Source organism: Centropristis striata, chromosome 4 (assembly GCF_030273125.1).
Source record: "Centropristis striata isolate RG_2023a ecotype Rhode Island chromosome 4, C.striata_1.0, whole genome shotgun sequence".
In the NCBI taxonomy this organism is placed as follows: domain Eukaryota; kingdom Metazoa; phylum Chordata; class Actinopteri; order Perciformes; family Serranidae; genus Centropristis; species Centropristis striata.
In genome coordinates, this window is record NC_081520.1 from 35,337,710 (window position 1) to 35,348,512 (window position 10,803).

At 34.5% G+C, this 10,803-nt stretch overlaps 1 protein-coding gene across 2 annotated transcripts; it reads left to right on the forward strand.

Annotated features, from left to right (window-relative positions):
- The first annotated feature begins 120 nt into the window (after positions 1 to 120).
- LOC131969667 (transmembrane protease serine 2-like) lies at positions 121 to 10,620 on the forward strand. Of its 2 annotated transcripts, XM_059330790.1 has the most exons (10): positions 121 to 340; positions 1,712 to 1,841; positions 1,950 to 2,060; positions 2,140 to 2,183; positions 2,951 to 3,113; positions 3,758 to 3,930; positions 4,620 to 4,721; positions 5,968 to 6,110; positions 8,409 to 8,561; positions 10,015 to 10,620. In XM_059330790.1, exons 1-10 carry the CDS (start codon positions 241 to 243, stop codon positions 10,030 to 10,032), a joined length of 1,137 nt encoding a protein of 378 aa, XP_059186773.1. In that variant the 5' UTR covers positions 121 to 240; the 3' UTR covers positions 10,033 to 10,620. The 2 variants fall into 2 exon arrangements, with proteins under 2 accessions (XP_059186773.1, XP_059186772.1); XM_059330789.1 differs by lacking the exon at positions 10,015 to 10,620 and having other exon boundaries at positions 8,409 to 8,591.
- Positions 10,621 to 10,803: the final 183 nt, after the last annotated feature.

Below are 10,803 nucleotides of genomic sequence, written 5' to 3' on the forward strand. Positions count from 1 at the left end.
TGTGTGTGTGTGTGTGTGTGTGTGTGTGTGTGTGTCTGTCTGTCCTTGTCCTGTCAGGTGTAAAACAGAGGTGTATTAAGTTCACTGTGGCTGCTGTGATCAGCCTGCTGCTCCTCCTGCTGGTGGCTGGAGTCCTCCTCGGTTATTACTGTGAGTGCCACCGTCAACTCCAATAACTGTGTAACAGCTTAATGTGCGGCTTGAACCTCCTCTGTTGTCGCCCCAGACTCGTCATCCTGCATGCACGGGACACAGTGTGGTGACGGCAGCTGTGTGTGGGACTCCCAGTGGTGTGACGGCGTGGTGGACTGTCCTGCAGGCCAGGATGAAGCTAACTGCGGTAAACAAGCTCCTCCAGGGGCCCGATGCAGGATGAAACACACCTGAACATCCTGCAGTCTCTTCACAGTCTATATATCTTTAACAGCTAAAATCAACAACTTGATATCAGTTTCACTTTAACGTCTTCAATCTTAGATTAACCCTTTATCAGGCAAAGAACTATATTTGCTAACTTCAGTGGATATCAAAATGGGATCGAGAAAAAAGTTGCAAATTTACTAGATTAAAGTGGCAAATCTACAAGAAAAAAAGTTGCAGATTTACGAGATTTAAAGTGGCAAATTTGTGTGAAAAAAATCGCAGATTTATGAGATTTAAAGTGGTGTATCTGTGAGAATTTTTTTTTCCCACTTTCTCGTAAATCTGTGACTTTTTTCCACGCTGATTTGCCACTTTAAATCTCGTAAATCTGCGACTTTTTTCGCGCAGATTTGCCACTTTAAATCTCTTAAATCCGCAACTTTTTTTCTTGTCGATCTGCCACTTTAATCTAGTAAATTTGCAACTTTTTTCTCAAAATATTTTTATTTTGGATATCTACTGAAGTTACCAAATATGGTTCTTCGCCTGATAAAGGGTTAAAGAGGAGTCCATCAAAGATCTGTATTATCTTGTTAAAGATTAAGGATTAATATTTCCTTTATTAGTCTCACAACGGGGAAAAAGAGTTACAGCAGCAAAGTGGATAGCAAAAAACTATTAATAGTACACAGCAGTATAAACCAGAAATATAAGAAAGGTATTAGCAAATATACAAGTAAAAAAACATGAAGTATTAATAATTTACAATATAAACAAGTAGAAATATATATTTAAAAAGTATTAACAATTAAAACAAAAATAAAATAAAAACTTTAGAAACATTATATACACTGAAGACAGAGTCAGCAGTTTGATATGGACCATTGCACAGAGAATATTGTTCCATGTAATTAAAATTTGAGGCCACTATGGATGTTAGAATACAGTTAATAGTGTTAATAGTAATTATATGAAAAGTGTCATCTAGGTATTTTTATTTGCAGAAATGGATATCTTTGTTTCAAATATTTTTCCAAAAATATTTTTTTTGTGCAAGCCAGGAAATAAAAGAACTAGTGTTAAATTATTTTCATAAGAAATCTCTCCTTTTTATTTTCATAAGTCATGTTTTGTTTTTTGTTTTTTAATATTGCATTCAAAGCAATATCTGTCAAACTGGTACTGGTTAATTCATTTTAGGAATGGCTGTTATCTGGGTTGTTTTTTTTTCAGATTAACTTTTCATGAAGACACCATAGAGAACATTGTTTTTATTGGTCACTTATCTGTGTTTGTCACCCGAGTTCCGTCACCTACTTCACATTATTTGTGTTTGTTGTTTGCTCAGTGAGGCTGCTCGGCTCCAGTTTCCTGCTCCAGATTTACTCGACTCCGAGTAAAAGCTGGAGGACGGTTTGCTCTGACAGCTGGAGCGAGCAGCAGGGGAGAGCAAGCTGCCAGCATATTGGATACAGAAGGTACAGTAAAATGTTCCTGTGTTTCACTCTGGGTTCTCTATATTTTGACACGTAAAGGATTTATGTTTTTAAATGAAGTGCGATATTTTCCATTATGTGGTTTGACAGGGGCACATATTTTAAATCAGGCCAACAGCAGACTGATTCTGATGATGGATTCTTAATGTTTAAGTCTGACTTCAACCCTGAGGCATCCATACTGCGACAGCTTGTGCTCAGGTTGGTGAACAACCAGTGTAAAGTTGTTATTGCTGAATCAGCACAAACCTAATAACACCTGAAATGTCTCTTTCTGCAGAGAAACCTGTCCCAACAACAGTGTGGTGACTTTGCATTGTACTGGTATGTCACTACTGTTTATCTAATTTATAGTTTTCTTTACATAAGCACATAAGTGTTAGGGATGGGTGGCTATTTGTTAAGGGTCACAAAGTTTTTCATATTTTAAATATCTAAGACGGATGCTGGAACATTTTGTTTCTGTTTTTGGTTAAACAGTATGCAGGACGTGTAAGTCTAAGTCCATTATTAGTTACATACATGTGCGTGTATGTATGTATATACATATAAATGTGTGAATATAAATATAAAATGTATGAATATAAATATTTTTATAATTATTTAAAAAAATCATCATGGTTAAATAAATAAGTGCTTTGTTATTTTTTTTTAAAGTAACTACTTTTCACTCACCTGAAAATAGTATTCCTTTGAAAAATATCTTTTTAAAAATAAATTTTATTTATTGAACATTGTTGACAAATGTATTTATTTTATTTTATTTATTCCCATTTATATATTTTTCAAATATTACTATTTTTCAAATGTTATTTAATATTGACTTGGAATTGACATTTATCAAAATAGATGTAAAATATAAATAAAAATTATTATTTTTTGGTAGTAATGTTCTTTAGGGTTTTTTTTTCAAATGTCACATTACTGTACATTTGTACATGAACAGTTCACAGTTCTGTATAACAATTCTTTACATTGCATTTATTTATTTACTGACTGTGATTATACACAAATGTGAGCCCCTTTGAACCTGAGTGTGAGAGCCCTGCAGCAGTGAAATTTGTCCTCTCTAACAGCAGTTTTGTCCTCAGATTGTGGGAGAGGGGTGAACTCCAGCAGGGCCTCTGGGGGCCAGCTGGCCTCTGCAGGGGCCTGGCCGTGGCACGTCAGCCTGCAGGTTGGGGGCTCCAACCGATGTGGAGGAGCCCTCATCTCCCCCTACTGGATCGTCACTGCAGCACACTGTGTGGCCAGGTGAGGCCTCTTCCTAAAGAGTTTGTGGTCTGATCCAGTGGCGGTTCTAGACCAATTTTACTGTGGGGGCCAAGGAGGGGCCAGTGTTTAATCAGAGGGGCACACTAGCACATGAAAAAATGGCAAAGATGATATTCAAGTATTCAAAATCTTTGAATGTCTTGAAAAAGACACAAAATGACCAAAAAAGACACAAAATGAGAAGACAGAATAACCAAACAAAAAACCCACAGAAGACATAAAAATGACAAAAAAGACACAAAATTACCAAAAAAAGACACAAAAAAGACACAAATGACCAAAAAAGACACAAAATGACTTACAAAGACATGCAAAGACATGAAAAGGACTCAAAAATGGACAAAATAGCCCTATAAGACTCAATGGAGTTAAACTATGATACAATGTACACATTCTGGGTTCCTTTTGTGTACAATGAGATATTGTTTGAACAAAAAAAATGTTAGAATTGTTCCATTGTTCATTGTTATAAATTGATCATTTTATTATTAATTTGACACAGGGGCCACAGCAGGGGCCAAAGGCTTCTTCACAGGGGCAGTGGCCCCTGTAGGCCCCTGTTTAGAACTGCCACTGGTCTGATCCAGCTTGAATCCACTCTCTGATGTTCCTCTCCCCTGCAGGTTCTCCAGTCCTGGAGACTGGGCTGTGTATGCTGGGACAGTGGGTCCGTTAGGCACTCTGTTTAACCCTTCTTACTCTGTCAGCCGCATCATAGCCCACGAAGGCTTCAACAGTGTCACCCGCAAGAATGACATCGCTCTGATGAGGCTCTCTAAACCTCTGGACAACACAGGTGCTTATGGAAAGATTTACACCAACAATACACAACACTTATAACATTAATAGGTCACACTCTGCAAATTTCATCCCATTTTAACACATTTTTCCTGTTTTTCCAGTTTACTGAACATAGACTTAAATCATATTGTGACCAGAAATTAAAAAAACAAAAACAGCGTTGTTATTGAATGGTCAGTTATTGTATTTTGTCACAAAAATACACACTTATAGTTTATTATACAGTACATTTATAAGATACAACTACATAAAACTAATGTATTCTTATAACACAGTTCTGCTTGCTTATGATTTTCATAATAGTCATATTTCATCATATTTCATATAGTTTTTGTTGAAACTGTATTTTGGGTCACTAGTTATACTGAAAAAGTGTCTATTAACCCTTTTATATTAGTTATGGTCAGCTAAATAACAGAAACACCTCTCTGTATATATGTAATAATAATGGTAAATCTCTACAACAATTTCAACAAAAACTGAACATTATACACTTCATGAGAGGAGGGTTTATTGCAGCTCTTTTTATTATTATACTGCATTAGATTTAACTAGGTGTACGTAATAAACTGTTTATCTGTTACTCACTGAAACCAGCTGATAAATGCATGCTGTGTCCAGAGAGCATGGATGAAGTAAGACCCAACATAATGACTTTAACAACCATGTTTTTTCCTTCTGTAGCCTCCCGTAATATCGGACCTGTGTGCCTCCCAAATGTTGGTCTAAACATCACTGAGGCTCAGACGGGCTGGATAACACGATATGGTCACACAGTAAATGGAGGTGAGAAAGTTATGGTTGCATGATATCAGAAACTGAGACCAAGATTACATTTACTTTTGAAGCATTTAAATACAAATATTGGACCAAATTCTTAAATTTCTTGTTCATTAATTGCTGGTACAACTAAAGGTACATTTGTTTGGACAAATAGTATGATAACAACAAAAATAGCTTATAAGAGTTTAATTTAAGAGCTGATATCTAGATATTTCCATGGTTTTCTTGATAATGATTTTGGTTATTATCAAGAAAACCATGGAAATGTCTCTTTGTTGTTATCATTGTATTTATCCAAACAAATGTACCTCTAATATTTTTTCCAATGACTGTATTAAAGCATCAGTGTTTGCTGCTGTCTGACTACTCTGTGTGTTTGCTACCACTGGATGGAGCCAAAGTCCTGAAATCTGTCATCCTGCACTCACTGACCTTAACCCTGCACAGAAGAAATACTCAAATCTTTCATTCAAGTAAAAGTAAAGTTTTAGTTTAGTTTAGTAATGTTCTGTTACAAATAAAGCTAGTGCATTCAAATTTTACTTAATATGTAAAAATATAGAAGCATAACCATCCAAATATACCTACAGTAATGTAAAAATATATGCACTAATTATCAGTGGTGGAATGTAAATAAGTACATTTACTCAAGTACTGTACTTAAGTACAAATTTGAAGTACATGTACTTTACTTGAGTGTTTCGATTTTATGTAACTTTACTTCACTACATTTTGTGGCAAATATTGCAGGCGTGACATTTAGTAAAAATGGAAAAAAGGGCTCTAATTATCTAACACTGTTCCTATAAATAAACATGTTTTTATGGTAATTTTTTATGTATAGTTTTATTATATTTGAATTTTACCTTTATATGTTAATATTTGTAACCTATGTTTTCATTTTTCAGGTGTTAAACAGTTCATTGAGCATATTTGTGGTTTTTATTGTCATAAATAGTATATTTTTTATTTCAGATTTAATTATTTTTGTGTATTTTTGGGCTCAATGTGTTAATAAAGTCGGTTAAAGTGAAGAAATAATTGTCAGATCATGTTGAAGTTGTGCTGAGAAAATACCAAATACCAAACATGGGTATAGTAAATATTATGTGGTATATAAAGGGCAAATAGGCTCAGACCCCAGAGGGTTAAGTACAGTTACGTTTTATGACTAAACAGGAATAAAATACTAAAATGGCTTTAAATGAATGTCAACCTGCATCCTGTGACTGTCCTGTTATTTTGGTAGACTCTGGCTCTGCACACCTGACGGAGGCTCAGGTTTCTCTCATAGAGACTGCAGACTGTTACAGCTCCATGGCGTACGGCGGCAGGATCTCACAGGACATGTTGTGTGTCAGAGAGACGGAGGCTGGAGACGACATGTGCCACGTAAGACAAACCGCACCTCTGTCTTTTTTCACAGAGGGGTAAAAATGGAAGTTAAAAGCTTAGATCAACACTTTTTTTTAGATTAATAATGACAGGATTTAAATCAAGTCACAAAGTGCAGTTTGTTTTATTTTATAGTATGTTCCAGACAGTTACAGTGTGTCTGCCGCCACCACACTGGTGTACTGCCCCAGGGTTATCATTTTATTAGGCGCTAGCTCCAGATAATTTCTTATTTTTAGCCATTTTTTAAAAAAATATTCGAAAAACAACAGGATGGCAATGTCAGAAGCCTGGACATTACAAATACCTTAAGGTGGTAAATGATCTCAGATGCAATATGGACTTGAAAAAACCCAGCATCTTAGTGATACTTGATTTAATTGCAGCCTTTGATACAGTTGATCATTCAATTCTTTTAAAGAGACTAAATTATTTGTTTGACATCTCTGGTGCTGTTTTAACTGGGTCAAATCTTACCCTAATGACAGAGATTTGTTTGTAAGTATAGGTGACTGTTCAGTTTTAAAATTAATTGTGGTGTTCCCCAAGGTTCAGTTTTAGGACCTACTCTTTTTAACCTCTACATGCTGCCACTTGGGGACGTCATCAGGCGACACGGCATTAATTTCCATAGCTATGCTGATGACACAATGCTTTATATTGCAGCGTCTCCTGATGACTCAGGGCCAATAGACGCCCTTTTCAACTGTATTTTAGACATAAAACTATGGATGGCAGATCATTTTTTACAGCTCAACCAGGACAAAAAGTTTTAATTATCGGTACTGAAACACAGAGAGAGAAACTAACTATGAAACTCCAAACACTAAATTTAACCCTTGTCAACAAGTTAAAAACCTGGGAGTTATTATTGATTGTGATGTTAGCTTTGAGCCCCACATTAAAAATATTGCCAAAACTGCCTTTTATCATTTGAAGAACATTGCCAAAATATGACCGTTTCTCTCTCAAGCTGATACGGAGACATTGATGCATGCTTTTATCACCTGTAGAATTTACTATTATAATGCTCTACTTTCTGGTCTACCTAACAACAAAAAATTAGATTGTTATACAGTTATTACAAAATTCAGCTGCTCGTCTGTTGACAAAGACCAGAAAGAGAGCTCATATTACACCTATTTTAAAGTCTCTGCATTGGCTGGCTGTGTGCTTCAGAATCGATTTTAAGATTCTTTTACTGGTTTATAAATCTCTTAATGGTCTTAGTCCAGCTTATTTATCTGATTTACTTTTATCTTACAAACCCTTGAGGACCCTAGGGTCTTCTGGGAGTGGCCTTTTAATAATACCAAAAGTTAGTGCTAAAACCCAGGGTGAGGTGTCGTTTTGTCACTGTGGTCCACGTTTGAGGAAAAGCCTCCCTGGGCGTCAGAAACGGTTCATATTTTTAAGAGCAAACTTAAGACTTATCTCTTTAATTTGGCTTGTACTTGAACCATTTTTAAATATTTCTTTGCTCATGCATCTTAGTGTCACAACATCTTCTCTTTTATTTATTTGCTACTATTTATTAGTGTGTATAATGTAATATATATATATATATATATATATATATATATATATAAATTACATTTACATTTATTTTGTATGAAAAGTGATATACAAATAAAGATTGATTGATTGATTGAAGTGGATGCATGTTATAGGACTGTAAATCAGTAACACTGCACATGTTTTTACTCAGGGCGGTGTCATCCATTCATACAACAAATATGGCCTCAAGTGGACTCGGGTCACTACTTGCACTGGAAATTTTTCTATAAATACAAACTCAAGTGATCCTATAGAACAATATACTCAAAGACACGAGTGTTCACACAAAGCGGCAACAAACGCTCTTTATAAAGATATTTTCTGGTACAATTCATGTTTTCTTGCACAAATTAAGCACTTCCTTTTCATTCTTTAAAGAATTCAGAGCATTTTCACGCTCTTATGTAACGTGCTTTGAGGCGCAGACAAACAAGCCCTGCATTATGTTCTGTACATGATAACAGCTTTAGATAAACAGTGACACTTTGTGGCTTATAACAAACCACCCATACATTCGAGTCAACAACGAAAGTAAAGTTAGAGCACAGATTTGGCAGCTGACCATGATATCATGCTTTATTTAGGGATGTTAGAAAGCCTTAAGAGACCCTACATGCTGAATGAATAACGCTAAGTGTTTGAATTTCACCAAAAGACACACTGAGATCATTTTTAGGCACTTTATCTAGAGTGTGGGGGATTTTTATCAGTGTTATATGTATCTTGTAATTTTCTCAGACTGACAGTGGCGGCCCTTTGGTGGCCCTGAAGGATGGAGTATGGTGGCTCATAGGAGACAGTATCTGGGGGGAACACTGCACTCAGCGGAACAGGCCAGGAGTTTATGGCAACGTCACCTATTATCTGGACTGGATCTACCGTCAGATGAGGGTAAAATTCAGAGAGAGAATTCATTTGTAAATGTCCTTTAATGTCCTCACTGCGACTCAAACAATGGGGGAAAAACTTGATTTTGACCAATAATAACAGTCCATGTGTGGGTTGTTTTTTTTTTTAAAACACCCGACGATTTATATGAATATGTGAGCTATATGGCTTTTAATATTTAGTGGGATACCTATAAACTGCAGTGCATTACTTTTTGTAGGAAATAGTATTAATTATTATTCATCATTAATACAAAACCATTCATGAGAACAGACTGGTGTTATTTCCAGATATTTACAATGAAAAAAAATCATACTTATATGATAATGATAACAACAATGAATGTTCATAAAAACTGTAGATTTATTATTATTATTATTATTATTATTATTATTATTATTATCTTAGCATCACCACCTTTATCATGAAAACGGTTTGGTTGAGTGTGTTTCTCATACATTAAAAAAATGTATGACTATGACAAAAAGTCATATTTATACATGTTTTACTGTGTGGAAAAAATATTTCAGGGGTAAAAAAATTAAATGTATAATATCAACAACAATAAATTATTTTTTGTCTAACAAATAGTCAAATGTAATTACTTAGGCTTAGCTTAACTGCCTTTAATACACGGTCATCCATAAAGTTGGAATAATTTTGGTTCCTTCATTGCGATATGTTTAGAAGAGATTGATTATTTAAATACGTTTTGAGAAGATATACACAATCTATTATTCATCAAAAATGAATCACATTGTCACAATCATTTCATGGAAAGATGGTAAAAATATTTTATTCCAACTTTATGAGAGACCGTTTGAACAAACAAACCACAAAAACATGTTTTTAGAAAATTATTTTATTGGACTTGTATAAAGTCACATCATTTCGATCAGTAAGACCCCTGAAACTATACTTTAAAATTATGCCTGCCAATGAGGATTTTCTTATTAACTCTGGAGTTTTTGTTATAACTTCTTGTAAGGAGGGCAACTGAAAAAGTATTTAAAACTATTATACTATTTAAAACCACAGCAACATCTAGAGGATGTTTTTTCAGCATAACTGAGTGGTAGAGATGGCTCAATTTGATAAGATATTGTGACTGGAAATGTTTCCCTACCAGACTGTCAAACACAACATTAAAGGGCTATACAGAATCAAATTCCAATTAATGGTGAGGATTGTTATGTATTGTATGTACAGATAATTTGCAATTTTAGCATTATATGTAATCTGCTTGGAGGACAAGATGCAATGAGAAGGTTTATCTGTCTGGTAATACCATAGACTGTATATAAATAATAATAATAATAATAATACTGCCTGACTCATGCTGGATGTACAGTGATGGAACCTGCACAGTCATACATGCCGAGGTTTTATAGTGTAGAGTGGGATTCATCTAAATTATGACATGAAACAAAAAACTAATTATGTTTTTCTTTTACAGAAGCATCAAGACGACTGATGACAGGACCAAAGATGAACCGTCTGAGATGTTTGTGTTTACAAAATTTGCAGAAATACATTTTATATCAATGCCTCAACAATATCTGCATCACTTACATAACTTATTTCCTACATGATATAACTAAATCGCTGTTGATGCAGACTTTGGTTTTGCTCAAATTCATTCATGTTTTGTTATTATCTCTTTACAACAGTTTATTATTGTACATTTGTGTGAAATATATAAAGGCTTTATTTTAGTGTGTGTAAATATGATTTAAATTTGAGCCAGTAAATGAAGATACCATGTGTCAACACCAGATGTCACTCACAAACCACATCAAGCTTGTTCCTGCTGGCTCATTCCTGTTGTGCAGCAACATTTCTGCCTCAAAACTTGTCACATTTGTTCACATTATATAAGTTATATAACTAACAGTGACATGTTTAACTGTCAGAAAAAACTATTGGCCAACCACAAACACTAATAATAGTAATAGGGGTGGGTGATATAGCCTGAAAAGAATATGATATTTCAGGGTATTTTTGCAATAATTATATTTTTGACAACATGACAAAATACTGAAAAATATATAGGGAATTGTATTTATTTTTTGAAATTATTTTTGAATAAAAATTGTACAAAAAAGAAAACAACCATAAATCTACAGTTGCCAAATACAAGAAAGTAATCTTGACTCTTCAGTGCAAAATGGAAAATAATACAAATTAATACCGCAAATGTCAGTGGTGGAATGTAATTCAGTACATTTACTCAAGTACTGTACTT

What these genes read in the sequence shown, in the direction of transcription:
- LOC131969667 (XM_059330789.1), top strand. Translation starts at nt 241, where the DNA reads ATGCACGGGACACAGTGTGGTGACGGCAGCTGTGTGTGGGACTCCCAG. An exon ending in CCAGGATGAAGCTAACTGCG is followed by an intron (nt 341 to 1,711) that starts GTAAACAAGCTC and finishes TTGTTTGCTCAG; the next exon opens with TGAGGCTGCTCGGCTCCAGT. An exon ending in CTGCGACAGCTTGTGCTCAG is followed by an intron (nt 2,061 to 2,139) that starts GTTGGTGAACAA and finishes CTCTTTCTGCAG; the next exon opens with AGAAACCTGTCCCAACAACA.